This window comes from Trachypithecus francoisi, unplaced genomic scaffold (assembly GCF_009764315.1).
Source record: "Trachypithecus francoisi isolate TF-2019V2 unplaced genomic scaffold, Tfra_2.0 Lachesis_group15, whole genome shotgun sequence".
Classification (NCBI taxonomy): Eukaryota; Metazoa; Chordata; class Mammalia; order Primates; family Cercopithecidae; genus Trachypithecus; species Trachypithecus francoisi.
The window spans coordinates 16178113-16192978 of record NW_022681460.1 but is presented as its reverse complement, the minus strand read 5'-3'; the positions used below and the strand labels follow the sequence as shown (position 1 = coordinate 16192978).

Sequence of the window (14866 nt, the reverse complement as noted above, 5' to 3'; positions counted from 1 at the left end):
TAGTAGTCTTTTGGAGGAGTCTTTAGGGTTTTCTAGATACATGATTATACTGACAAACAGAGATAGTTTGACTTCCTCTTTTCTAATTTGGATTCCCTTTATTTCTTTTCTTGGCTGATTGCTTTGGATGAGATTTCTATTAATAGCACTATGTTGAATAGAAGTGGTGAAAGTAGGCATCCCTGTCTGTTCCACTTCTTAGGGGGAATGCCTTCAACTTTTGCCATTTCATTTTCTATCTTCCTAAACTGGCTAATGTTAGAGGTCAAATTTTAGGATTTGAGATATGTGCTTTTTAGTTGGGAAAGTTTAGGAAGAGTTTGAGTTTTGAAGGAAAGTCAAAATGAGGAGTCCTCATCATTTCTTTCCTAGGCTGTAATAGTAACCTTTTGATTAGTATCTCTGCCCTTGACCTCATGCTCACACCCATCCATAACCCTAAATCCATCCTCTATGCTGACAAGAAAAGGATCCCTCTAAAACTGAAATTTAATTCTGCATTAGCCAGTTCACACCTTTGGGGCTCACAGCTGCTCACAAGTTGATGTATGTAGAGCTTCCCTGAACTCCATCATGGTATTTTATGCTCATGAGATGTTCCCACTACCTAGAATGTCTTTGTCGCTTCCCTCCAGACCCCTAGTCTTGTCTGCCCGGCAAACATTCAGTCAATAGATGCCCATTCTATAATTTTGTCTTGCAAATGGCTACTGAACTCCCACTGTGTGCCAGGTACTGTGCCAGAATGGCGGTGCTCAAGAAGTGTCTGTTGAATAAATGAAGAATGAATAAGGAATCTCTTAGTCCTTCTGATTATAAGTAATTTAAGAAAATTGCTTCCATTTCTCTCCTACACAGCTCTTAATTTTAAAAATTAATTAATTTCTGCACTTGAAATTTCATTAATAAACTTCAAAGTCCAGGCCTGTGTGTTTTGTGAAAAGAAATTGCCTTGGACTAGGAGCCAAGGAATTAAGTTATAGTATGGTCTTGGCAGTGTCATTTGGCTTATCTGAACACCAGTTTACTTATTTGTGAAACTAAGGCCTTAAAAGACACAGTCTGCAAGTTTCTTCCATTTCCACATTGTAAAATTCTTCAAGCAATGTAAAACAGCAGACCTTTTTGCGAAGTTACTTTATAATTCATTTATGCACCTCCCGCCACTACCACTTGCTCCTTAGAGACTTGTCTTTGATAGTAGAGTAGTCCCCTATTACCTACAGGGGATACCTGCTACGATGACCTCCATTAGGGGATACCTGCAACCAAGACCCACAGGGGATACCTGCAACCAAGACCCCCAAACTGCAGATAGTACCAAACCTGTATATATTATGTTTTTCTAAAATCTGCTAACTGAGGCAGTTAACAAGTGACCCATGAGCAGGTCATACCATAAACAGTGTGAATGCACTGGACAAAGGGATGATTCACGTTCTGGGCAGTATGGAGTAGGGACAGTGAGAGGTTTCATCACACTGCTCAGAAGCACAATTTAAAACTTATGAATTATTTATTCTAGAATTTTCTATCGAATATTTTCAAATTATGTTGACCACAGGTAACTGAGACCACAGATAACAGCCAGCAATCCAAAATTGTTCCCAAATGTATTCTTGGGTCTAATCTGCCCCTAGCATCCTCTGCTTTGACTGTCACCATACTGTTGTGGCAAATGTGTCCTGGGTCCCTTCAAATCCAGGGTTTTATACTTTGCTAGTATCAGTGTGACAAATATCAACTGATATGTTGATGATTAGTTGTATTTTAATTTCTTACTCCCTGAAAGGATATATATCTTTTTAAAAGTTTTTTGAAAATAATGCTTTGATGTAATTTTTTATAAACCATATTCTTTCCACAGAAAATTAGCCTCTTAACAATATTCTATACAAGTAAAAATGGTATTTTCATTTATTTATTTTTATACTTTAAGTTCTAGGGTACATGTACACAACATGCAGGTTTGTCTCATAGGTATACATGTGCCATGATGGTTTGGTGCACCCATCACCTCATCATTTACATTAGGTATTTCTCCTAATGCTATCCCTCCCCCAGCCTCCCAGCCGCTGACAGGCCCCATTGTGTGATGTCCCCCTCCCTGTGTCCATGTGTTCTCATTGTTCAACTCCCACTTATGAGCTAGAACATGTGGTGTTTGGTTGTCTGTCCTTGTGATATCTTGCTGAGAATTATGGTTTCCAGCTTTATCCATGTACCTGCAGAGAACATGAACTCATCCTTTTTAATAGTTGCATGGTATTCCATCATGTATATGTGCCACATTTTCTTTATCCAGTCTATTATTGAACATTTGGGTTGATTCCAAGTCTTTGCTCTTCTGAATAGTGCCATAGTAAACATACATGTACATGTGTCTTTATAGTAGCATGATTTATAATCCTTTGGGTATATACCCAGTAATGGGATGGCTGGGTCAAATGGTATTTCTAGTTCTAGATCATTGAGGAATCACCACACTGTCTTCCACAATGGTTGAACTAATTTACACTCCCACCAACAGTGTAAAAGTGTTCCTATTTCTCCATGTCCTCTCCAGCATCTGTTGTTTCCTGAGTTTTTAATGATTGCCATTCTAACTGGCATGAGAGGGTATTTCATTGTGGTTTTGATTTGCAATTCTCTGATGAACAGTGATGATGGGCATTTTTTCATGTGTCTGTTGGCTGCATAAATGTCTTCTTTTGAGAAGTGTCTGTTCATATCCTTTGCCCACTTTTTGATGGGGTTTTTTTCCTTATAAATTTGTTTAAATTCTTCGTAGATTCTGGATATTAGCTCTTTGTCAGATGGGTAGATTGAAAAAAATTTCTCCCATTCTGTAGGTTGCCTGCTCACTCTGATGATAGTTTCTTTTGCTGTGCAGAAACTCTTTAGTTTAATTAGATCCCACCTGTTTATTTTGGCTTTTGTTGCCATTGCTTTGGGTGTTACAGTCATGAAGTCTTTGCCCATGCCTATGTCCTGAATGATATTGCCTAGGTTTTCTTCTAGGATTTTCATGATTTTAGGTTTTACGTTTAAGTCTTTAATCCATCTTGAGTTAGTTTTTTGTATAAGGTATAAGGAAGGGATCCAGTTTCGGCTTTCTACATATGGTTAGCCAGTTTTCCCAACACCATTTATTAAATAGGGAATCCTTTCCCCACTGCTTGTTTTTGTCAGGTTTGTCAAAGATCAGATGGTTGTACATGTGTGGTATTATTTCTGAGGCCTCTGTTCTGTTCCATTTGTCTATATATCTGTTTTGGTACCAGTACCATGCTCTTTTGGTTACTGTAACCTCATAGTATAGTTTGAAGTCAAGCAGCGTGATGCCTCCAGCTTTGTTCTTTTTGCTTAGTATTATCTTGGCTATGTGGGCTCTTCTTGGGTTCCACATGAAATTTAAAGTAGTTTTTTCTAATTCTTTGAAGAAAGAAGGTGGTAGCTTGATGGGGATAGCATTGAATCTATAAATTACCTTTGGTAGTTTGGCCATTTTCATTATATTGATTCTTTCTATTCATGAGCATGGAATGTTTTTCCATTTGTTTGTGTCCTCTCTTATTTACTTGAGCAGTGGTTTGCAGTTCTCCTTGAAGAGGTCCTTCACATCCCTTGTAAGTTATATTCCTAGGTATTTTATTCTCTTTGTAGGAATTGGGAATGGGAGTTCACTCATGATTTGGCTCTCTGTTTGTCTGTTATTGGTGTATAAGAATGCTTGTGATTTTTGCACATTGATTTTGTATTCTGAGACTTTGCTGAAGTTGCTTATCAGCTTAAGGAGATTTTGGGCTGAGATGATGGGGTTTTCTAAATATACAATCATGTCATCTGCAAATAGGGACAATTTGACTTCCTCTTTTCCTGATTGAATACTCTTTATTTCTTTCTCTTGCTTGATTGCCCTGGCCAGAACTTCCAATACTATGTTGAATAGGAGTGGTGAGAGAGGGCATCCTTATCTTGTGCCGGTTTTCAAAGGGAATGTTCTCATTTCTGCCCACTCAATATGATATTGGGTGTGGGTTTATCATAAATAGCTCTTATTATTTTGAAATACGTCCCATCGATACCTAGTTTATTGAGAGTTTGTAGCATGAAGGGTTTTTGAATTTTTTCGAAGGCCTTTTCTGCATCTATTGAGATAATCATGTGGTTTTTGTCTTTGGTTCTGTTTATGTGATGGATTACATATGTTGAACCAGCCCTGTATTCCAGGCATGAAGCCGACTTGTTGGTAGTGGATAAGCTTTTTGTTGTGCTGCTGGATTTGGTTTGCCAGTATTTTATTGAGGATTTTTGCATTGATGTTCATCAGGGATATTGGCCTAAAATTCTTTTATGTCGTGTCTCTGCCAGGCTTTGATATCAGGATGATGCTGGCCTCATAAAATGAGTTAGGGAGGATTCCCTCTTTTTCAGTTGATTGGAATAGTTTCAGAAGGAATGGTACCAGCTTCTTTTCATACCTCTGTGTAGAATTTGGCTGTGAGTCCGTCTGGTCCTGGACTTTTTTTGGTTGGTAGGCTATTAATTATTGCCTCAATTTCAGAACCTATTATTGGTCTATTCAGAGATTCAATTGCTTCCTGGTTTAGTCTTGGGAGGGTGTATGCGTCCAGGAATTTATCCATTTCTTCTAGATTTTCTAGTTTATTTGTGTAGAGGTGTTTATAGTATTCTCTGATGGTAGTTTGTATTTCTGTGGGATCAGTGGTGATATTCCCCTTTATCATTTTTTATTGTGTCTATTTGATGATTCTCTCTTTTCTTGTTTATTAGTCTTGCTAGTGGTAGATCTATTTTGTTGATCTTTTCAAAAAACCAGTTCCTGGATTCATTGATTTTTTGAAGGGTGTGTGTGTGTGTGTGTGTGTGTGTCTATCTCCTTCGGTTCTGCTCTGATCTTAGTTATTTCTTGTCTTCTGCTAGCTTTTGACTTTGTTTGCTCTTGCTTCTCTAGTTCTTTAATTGTGGTGCTGATTTTAGATGTTTCCTGCTTTCTCTTGTGGGCATTTAGTGCTATAAATTTCCCTCTACACACTGCTTTAAATGTGTCCCAGAGGTTCTGGTACATTGTGTCTTTGTTCTCATTGGTTTCTAAGAACATCTTTATTTCTGCCTTCATTTCATTATTTACACAGTAGTAATTGGAGCACGTTGCTCAGTTTCCATGTAGTTGTGCAGTTTTCAGTGAGTTTTTTGCTCCTGAGTTCTAATTTGATTACACTGTGGTCTGAGAGACAGTTTGTTATAATTTCTGTTCTTTTACATTTGCTGAGGAGTGCTTTCCTTCCAACTATGTGGTCAATTTTGGAATAAGTGCAATGTAGTGCTGAGAAAAATGTATATTCTATTGATTTGGGGTGGAGAGTTCTGTAGATGTCTATTATGTCTGCTAGGTTCAAAGCTGAGTTCAAGTCCTGGATATCTTTGTTAATTTTCTGTCTCATTGATGTGTCTAAGATTGACAGTGGGGTGTTAAAGTCTTCCTCTATTATTGTGTGGGAGTCTAAGTCTCTTTGTAGGTCTCTAAGGACTTGCTTTATGAATCTGGATGCTCCTGTATTGGGTGCATATATATTTAGGATCATTAGCTCTTCTTGTTGAATTGATCCCTTTACCATTACGTAATGGCCTTCTTTGTCTCCTTTGATCTTTGTTGGTTTAAAGTCTGTTTTATCAGAAATCAGGATTGTGACCCTTGCTATTTTTTTTCTTTCCATTTGCTTGGTAGATCTTCCTCCATCCCTTTATTTTGAGCCTCTGTGTGTCTTTGTACGTGAGTTGGGTCTCCTGAATACAGCACACTGATGGGTCTTGACTCTTTTTTTTTTTTTTTTTTTTGAGACAGATTCTCGCTCTGTCGGCCAGGCCGGAGTGCAGTGGTGTGATGTCGGCTCACTGCAAGCTACGCCTCCTGGATTCACGCCATTCTCCTGCCTCAGCCTCCCGAGTAGCTGGGACTACAGGTGCCCACCACCATGCCCAGCTAATTTTTTGGTATTTTTAGTAGAGACGGGATTTTTCCATGTTAACCAGGATGGTCTTGATCTCCTGGCCTTGTGATTCGCCTGCCTTGGCCTCCCAAAGTGCTGGGACTACCGGCGTGAGCCATCACACCCAGCCAATGGGTCTTGATTCTCTATCCAATTTGCCAGTCTGTGTCTTTTAATTGGGGCATTTAGCCCATTTACATTTAAGGTTAATATTGTTATGTGTGAATTTGATCCTGTCATTATGATGCTAGATGGTTATTTTGCCCAGTAGTTGATGCAGTTTCTTCATAGTGTCAACAGTCTTTACAATTTGGCATATTTTTGCAGTGACTGGTACTGGTTGTTCCTTTCCATGTCTAGTGCTTTCTTCAGGAGCTCTTGTAAGGCAGGCCTGGTGGTGACAAAATCTCTCAGCATTTGCTTGTCTGAAAAGGATTTTATTTCTCCTCCACTTATGAAGCTTCATTTGGCTGGATATGAAATTCTATGTCGAAAATCCTTTTCTTTAAGAATATTGAATATTGGCTCCCACTCTCTTCTGGCTTGTAGAGTTTCTGCAGAGAGATCCTCTGTTAGTCTGATGGGCTTCCTTTTGTGGGTAACCCAACCTTTTTCTCTGGCTGTCCTCAACATTTTTTCCTTCATTTCAATCTTGGTGAATCTGAGAATTATGTGTCTTGGGGTTGCTCTTCTCAAGGAGTATCTTTGTGGTGTTCTTTGTATTTCCTGAGTTTGAATGTTGGCCTGCCTTGCTAGATTGGGGAAGTTCTCCTGGATAATATCCAGAAGAGGGTTTTCTAACTTGGTTCCATTCTCCCCATCACTTTCAGGTACACTGATCAAATGTAAATTTGGTCTTTTTACATAGTCCCATATTTCTTGGAGGCTTTGTTCATTTCTTTTCACTCTTTTTTTCTCTAATCTTGCCTTCTCACTTTATTTCATTAATTTGATCTTCAGTCACTGATATCCTTTTTTCCGCTTGATCCAGTTGACTACTGAAACTTGTGTCTGCTTCATGAAGTTCTTGTACTACGGTTTTCAGCTCCATCAGCTCATTAAAGTGCTTCTCTACACTGGTTATTCTAGTTAGCCATTTGTCTAAACTGTGTTCAAGGTTTTTAGCTTCCTTGCGATGGATTAGAACATGCTCCTTTAGCTCGGAGAAGTTTGTTATTACTGACCTCTGAAGCCTACTTCTGTCAACTTGTCAAACTCATTCTCCATCTCCAGTTTTGTTCCCCTGCTGGTGAAGAGTTGTGTTTCTTTGGAGGAGAAGAGGTGTTCTGGTTTTTGGAATTTTCAGCTTTTCCGCTCTGTTTTCTCCCCATGTTTGTGGTTTTATCTATCTTTGGTCTTTGATGTTGGTGACCTACCAATGGGGTTTTGGTGTGGATGTCCTTTTTGTTGATGTTGATGCTATTCCTTTCTGTTTGTTAGTTTTCCTTCTAACAGACAGGTCCCTCAGCTGCAGGTCTGTTGGAGTTTTCTGGAGGTCCACTCCAGACTCTGTTTGCCTGGGTATCACCAACAGAGGCTGCAGAACAGCAAATATTGTTGTCTGATCCTTGTTCTGGAAGCTTCGTCCCAGAGGGGCACCTGCCTGTATGAGGTGTCTGTCAGCTCCTACAGCGAGGTGTCTCCCAGTCAGGCTACACGGGGGTCAGGGACCCACTTGAGGAGGCAGTCTCTCTGTTATCGGAGCTCGAACATCATGCTGGGAGAACCACTGCTTTCTTCAGAGCTGTCAGGCAGGAATGTTTAAGTCTGCAGAAGTTGTCTTCTGCCTTTTGTTCAGATATGCCCTGCCCCCAGAGGTGGAATCTAGGAAGGCAGTAGGCCTTGCTGACCTGTGGTGGGCTCCACCCAGTTAGAGCTTCCCTGCCACTTTGTTTACACTGTGAGCATGGAACTGCCTACTCAAGCCTCAGCAATGGCAGACACCCCTCCCCCCACCAAGTTTCAGCATCCCAGGTCAATCTCAGTCTGCTATGCTAGCAGCGAGCAAGGCTCCGTGGGCATGGGACCTGCCGAGCTAGGCACAGGCTTTGGAGGGAATCTCCTGAGGGAGGGAATCTCCTGTTCTGCCGGATGTGAAGACCGTGAGAAAAGTGCAGTATTTGGGCAAAAGTGTACCATTCCTCCAAGTACAGTCACTCATGGCTTCCCTTGGCTAGGAAAGGGAAATCCCCTGACGCCTTGAGCTTCCCATGTGAGGCGATGCCCTGCCCTGATTTGGCTCACTCTCCATGGGCTGCACCCACTGTCCAACCAGTCCCAGTGAGATGAACCAGGTACCTCAGTTGGAAATCACCCATCTTCTCTGTTGATCTCGCTGGAGCTGTAGACCGGAGCTGTTCCTATTCAAGAATCTTCGAAGTGATTCACAAGTAAAAATACTTAAGTTCACAGCATAGGATCAATAAATTGCAAAGCTAAGGGTGAAGCCAGACTTCCTGACTATAGACTCCATGTGCTTAACCATTGTGCTGCAATGCCTAGAACAGGGTATTTGTTTAGTCTGCTAATAGTTATTTGTTCTAGACCAAGTTTTAGTAATTTTGTTTTCTTCTTATCAGGTTGCTTTCAAGATGTATCTGGGAATTACACCAAGTGTGACCTGTAACAATTCAAGCAGAAATGAATTTTCCCTGATTCTAGACAAGAATCCTCTGGTGGAGTTTGTGGAAGAGCTCCCTGCTGGACGATCTTCTCTGTGCTACTGCAACTTGCTGTGTGGGATTATCAGAGGTGCCTTGGAAATGGTAAAGTTGAATAAGTGAAGAATGAATGAAGAATCTCTTAGTCCTTCTAAGACTAAAATAAGATAACCAATACACATAATTCATTTTGCTAGGTACATTGGTTATCTAATAATGTGTTACAAAGTACCCCTAAAATGTAGCAGTTATAAAAACAAACATTTATTTTCTCACACAGTTTCTGAGGATCAGAAATCTGGGAGCAGCTTAGCTAGGTTGTTGTCACTCAGAGTCTTTCATGGCTTAATACACATGCAGTTAGGCTGCTGGCCAGGGCTGCAACCTCTGGTAACTTGACTGAGGCTGGAGAATCTACTTCCAAGCTCACTCACACAGCCCCAGTGCCTTACTGGCAGTTGGCAGGAGGCTTCATGAGGTTCCTGGCCACATGGACCTCTTTGTAGATCTAATCACAACATGGCCACTTATGCGGCCAACCCTGGTGCCATGGAGGAGTGGGTTACCTGAGGGTGTGAATAACAGGAAGTAGGGATCATTGGCCATTTTGGAGGCTGGATTTTATACCTGAATTATTAATTGGTTTAACTAAAACAGTTATTAGTATCTGCTAAGTGTCAGGCACTGAGTATACACAGATGAACAAGACATAGTTGCTGCCTTTAAAGAATGTGCTTTCTAATGGAGAAGTCAGATGTACAAATAGGTATAATTAAGGCTATGAGAGAACCTGTGGCAGGAAAAACTTCCTAGACTTCCTAAGGAAACTCTAAATTGGCTTTTGAAAGAAAAATAGGAGTTAGATAAAAGCCTTGGGTAAGAGGAGCAGGAAAAAATAATACAATAGGTAGAAGAATCAGCATGTCCAAAGGTACAAAAAGAATGTTTCAATCAAGGAACAAGGAACTTGAATTAGTTCAGTATGACTGACATATAAATTGAGAGACAGATTGTCATGAGAAAGGAGGTTTAAATTTTTTACAGAAGACTGATTTTAAGAAAAGGAGTTCATATGACAAGCTTGGAAATTCAGATTTTTACATTGGAAGCAACAGAAATCAATATAGGTTTAAAAACAGTGGAATAGTATTTTGAAACTTGTGTTTTAGGAATTTCATTTCTTTATCAACCAAATGAAAGTATATCAGAGGGAACAATGCTGAAGGAAAAGATGAAGGCACTTTGGAAGTTATGATGGTAACCTCAGGTAAAACCAGAACAAAGCCTTGACAGCAGGAATAGGGAGAGGAAGACCATTTGAACAACATCAAAAAGATGGAACAGATAAAACTAGGTTATGAACTGGCTGAAAGGAACGACATTGAGAAAAAGGTTCAAGAATGATTTGTAAGTTTCTGAGCAACCTGTAGAGATGGTTGTGCTATTAAACCAAGAGGAGCAAAACCAAGAGGAGTGCATTTGGGCTTGGTAGAGACAAAGTGAGGAGTTCAATTTTGAGCCTGCTGGAGTTGAGGTGTTTAACACATGCAAGTGAGGCTGCCCAGCAAACGGTTGTTTATCCCTGTCAGGAGTTCACAGAGAGACATGGATTGAAGAAACATTAGAATTGGAAAAGAATGCCTGGACAGAGTCTGTAGAGCAAGAAGAAAAGGGAGTAACAGAACCATAGGAAGCAATAAAATATAATAAGTAGGGTAAATAGAGAGCACAAAGGCTGAAAAGGATACCAAGAAAGAGAAATCAGAGGGAGGAAAAGAAGGAGTCATAGAAACAAGGGAGGAGAGCATTTCAAGAAGACAGAGTGATTAATAAGAACAAGTACAGCAGAGGGGTCTAAGTTAAACCAGACCTGAAAAATATTCACAACATTTAGGAACCAAAAGACCCAGGAGGGTCTTGGTAAAAGCTCCTTTGGGAAAGTGGAGGGAAAGAAGACAATCTGTCAAAGATTGGTGAGCCAACAACAGCTTAGGAAGAGATGAGAGTCATCAAAGTCTCACTTTCCCAGAAGCTTAGCTATTAAGAATAGTGTGACCAGATAGCAACCAAAGTCTTGCCATGTATTCATCTACCTAATAATGAGGCATGCATGTAATTTTAAATTATTTCTGATAATTAGGGGGAAACAGAATAACAAGTAATCCAAAAGCATAAAACAATAGAAACAATGTATTGTTCACACAGATTCTCCAGGCTTCCACCCTAGCATCTTTTTAGACTTGTCCTGTAGTCGGTGGCCATGAGATCAAGGAAGGGGTGGGAAAGCATTCTGAGCGTTTATGGGCAAAGGGAGAAACCATAAAACCAAGTCAGAAATAGGAAAAGAATGTCTTCTACTCTTATAGATAACAGTTGATTATATTTGCTGAATGACAGCTGGCATCAGACCTCATGTGTCCCCAAATATCCAAATAGCTTCGACATTGTCTCCCTGTTCATTTAACTTATTTTCTGTTAAATTTTGACAAAGACTTAAAAAATCTTATGGAAGAAAAAGTCGAGGATGAATTTTGCTTCTGTATTTCCAAGTGCAGTCTATGTCCTTCTGCTAAATGGTAGGCATTGCAAGGCCAGGCCCAGTATGAGTCAGATAATTTGGTACACTAAGGGTTTAATAACTTGAGGCTGACTAGCTAAGGAATTCTTAGTGAGAGAGGGGAGTGAGTCAGGTAAGATTCAATAAATATCAATTAATTTCCTGCTACACGTGGGCATTTTTCACATATTATTTGCTTTTACTAGGTGCTTTTACTTATTTATTTTTCCCAATAAAACAAAATAACTCTGAATAAATACACTATTGGGGGTAGGTCAGCAATATCATGCTGCTCTTATGTGGACACATGTTAATGAATAAAGAAGTAAGCCCTGCTTACTTCAGTGCCTGGGAAATGGGAAATACCTTACAGAGAAAAAGAAGGCCTGAGTATCAAATATTCGTGTCTGTAATTTCAATCTTCAATTTTATATCTATAATTCATTTAATTGATATTACTCTCAAAGCCTTCAAACCATAAGTGACTGCTAAATGTTGTTAGAATAAGTGATTATGTTATTTAGCGAATGACAGAATGATTTATGGCAAATCTGTTTGAGAGCAATCATTTAAGAATCCATTTATTCTTGGAAATTCTGCTGACTAAGCACACTGGGTCAAGGCTATCTTCGAGCTGGGAATTTGTGTTCTTCTAAAGATGGATCCATAATTCAGCCTTGCACAGTGAGCTAAGCTTGGCAGAGTCTGGGTGTCCCAGTCATCCTAGTTGGCCTGGACCACCCTTCTCTTTGCAGAGTCACACCACAGAGCTGACACACAGCTGTACCATCTCTGGAGGATACTCAGTAAAGGGCCCTTTATCCATGAACAAGCTTTTTAAAAAATCATTTCTTAAGGAACATAAAGAAAGCTGAAAAAAGACTGAGAAAAATTTAGTTTTCTGTTTTTTAATTAAATGACACAGGCCTGTTTTTTTCTTCTTTCCTAGGTTCATTTGGCTGCTGATGTTACATTCTTGCAAGACAGACTAAAAGGTGACAGTGTGACAGAAATAGGAATAACATTTCTAAAAAAGCGAGACGAGAAAAAATATCAACGGAAGAAATGAAGAACAGCACGGAAAATGCCACAGGGTGGCTAGTTGAGTTCATATTAGCTAAACATGTATAGACATAGAAATTTTGAATTGCTTAATAGCATGAACTTTGAAAGGCTTATAAATCAGCCAGAAATTTGAAATGCAGGGCATAAAAATTTAAAGTTTTTTTTTTTTCCTTTTGCTTATAGATCACACATTTTCAATCTCATGTCCACAAAATTTCATATAATGTGATTTTCTCATGTATTAGCTTGGCTTATAGCTTTAGCCTCCTGATACTACCCTTGATTTATAATCACCAAGTCAAGCTATTTATTCAATGATAATTTTGAAACATTTATAAATAACATTTAATTTTAATTTATTTTATTTAGTTTTAATATAGTTGATAATAACCAAATTCCTTCCTTTTCTCATAAAATATTGCTTGATGGTCAGGCCAGGAAACCTCTTAAATAAAGGATAAATGATATTCTTTGAAAATACATTCTTACCCCAAAGCTTATTAATTTAGAATTTCTACTATCATTTTCATCTCCTAAAAAATCTTCCACAGAATGTTTTCTCTGTGACAAAAACACATTTAAAATTCAAATGTACTGAATTAAATACACAGTAATCTTCACCAGACCATTGGCACACAAGGGCAGCCTACAAGGCAGCCCAGAATCTACTGGGCTCTGCAGATAACTCGCAAGTACAAGTTATGATTGGTATGGTACCACCCTACAGAATTGGAGAACATGTTTGTAAACTACCTATCTGATACCCTTGTGTTATTAATAACCAGAATATATAAGAAGTTCAAACAACTCTGTAGGAAAAAATTAATAATCCAATTAAAAATGGACAAAAGATCTGAATAGACGTTTCTCAAAAGAAGACATACAAATGGCAAACAGGTATATGAAAAGGTGCTCCACATCACTGGTCATCAGAGAAATGCAAATCAAAACTATAATGAGATATTATCTCACCCTAGTTAAAAGTGACTTTCATCCAAAACAGACAACAGTGAATTCTTGCAAAGACATGGAGAAGAGGGAACTCTGGTCCACTGTTGGTGGGAATGTAAATTAGTATAACCACTATGGAGAACGGTTTGAAGGTTCCTCAAAAAGCAAAAAAATAGAATGATCATATGATCCAGCAATCCCACTGCTGGGTACATACCCAAAATAAAGGAAATCAGTCTATCTAAGAGATATCTGCACTCCCATGTTTATTGCAGCACTATTCACAATGGCCAAGATTTAGAAGAAATCTAAGTGTCCTTCAATAGATGAATGAATAAAGAAAATGTGGTGCATACACACAATGGAGTACTATTCAGCCATAAAGAAGAATGAGATCCTGTCATTTGCAACAACGTGGGTGGAACTAGAGGTCATTATGTTCAATGAAATATGTCAGGACAGAAAGACAGACTTAGAATGCTCTCACTTATTTGTAAGAGCTAAAAATTAAAACAGTGGACTCATGGAGATATAGAGTAAAATGATGGATATCAGAGGCTGGAAAGGGTAGTTTCAAGAGGAGTGGAGATGGTTAATGGGTACAAAAATCTAGTTAGATAGAATGAATAAGATCTGGGCCAGGCATGGTGGCACAAGCCTGTAATCTCTGCACTTTGGGATGCCAAAGTGGGAGGATTGCTTGAGCTCAGGAGTTTGAGACCAGCTTAGGTTATATATATATAGTGTGTGTGTGTGTGTGTGTGTGTGTGTGTGTGTGTACTTGTGCATACCTGTGGTCCCAGCTACTTGGGAGGCTGAGGTGGGAGGATTGATTAAGGCCAGGAGGTTGAGGCTGCAGTGAGCCATGATTGTGCCACTACCCTCCAGTCTGGGCAATAGAGTGAGACCCTGTCTTAAAAAAAAAAGTACAAGAATGAATAAGATCAAGTATTTGACAGCACAACAGGGTGAGTACAGTTGATAATAACTTTTTGTACATTTAATAATAATTAAGATTATAAATGGATTGTTTGTGACAGAAAAGATAAATGCTTGAGGTAATAGATACCCCATTTACCGGATGTGATTGTTATGCATTGTATGCCTGTATGAAAACATCTCATGTACCCCATAAATATATATACCTACTATGTACCCGCAAAAAATAAAAATTAAAAAATAATCAAAATAAATAAAACTGGTATAAGTGATATGTTAGTAATAGACGTCAACTAGGATTCAGGAGCCTGTTCTAAGTCCCTGTCCAGTTCTGTTTCTAGGGGCTTCAGCTGATCCTGAGCAGTGACTGATCCTGGGCAAGGCACATAATCTCTCCATCTCTCTCTCTCTCTCTCTCTCTCTCTCTCTCTCTCTCTCTTTCCCTGCCCCTTTAAAATCAGGACATTGGATGCAATAAAGGTCTAAAACTGTATCAATGGGTTTAAACAATATAAATGATCACTGAAATTCTACATTTTTGGACTTTAGAACACTGCAGGGAAATTGTTTGTTCTCCACTTACTCAACTGTCTCTTCAAAAGGACATTACAATAGGCATAAAGGAAGTAGGGTCATTGGCACACAGTTGAGGCATCAATGGAAGAACCTTCAAGCCTGCT

At 39.1% G+C, this 14866-nt stretch overlaps 1 protein-coding gene across 1 annotated transcript in view; it reads left to right on the top strand.

Moving 5' to 3' along the window:
* Positions 1-12500, top strand: part of TRAPPC3L (trafficking protein particle complex 3 like) — a 47507-nt gene extending 35007 nt beyond the window's left edge. The window contains exons 4-5 of the mRNA XM_033234375.1: positions 8594-8779; positions 12181-12500. Of these exons, the coding sequence (XP_033090266.1) occupies positions 8594-8779; positions 12181-12300 (306 nt within the window). The 3' untranslated portion in view covers positions 12301-12500. The remainder of the gene's footprint in view (positions 1-8593; positions 8780-12180) is intronic.
* Positions 12501-14866: the final 2366 nt, after the last annotated feature.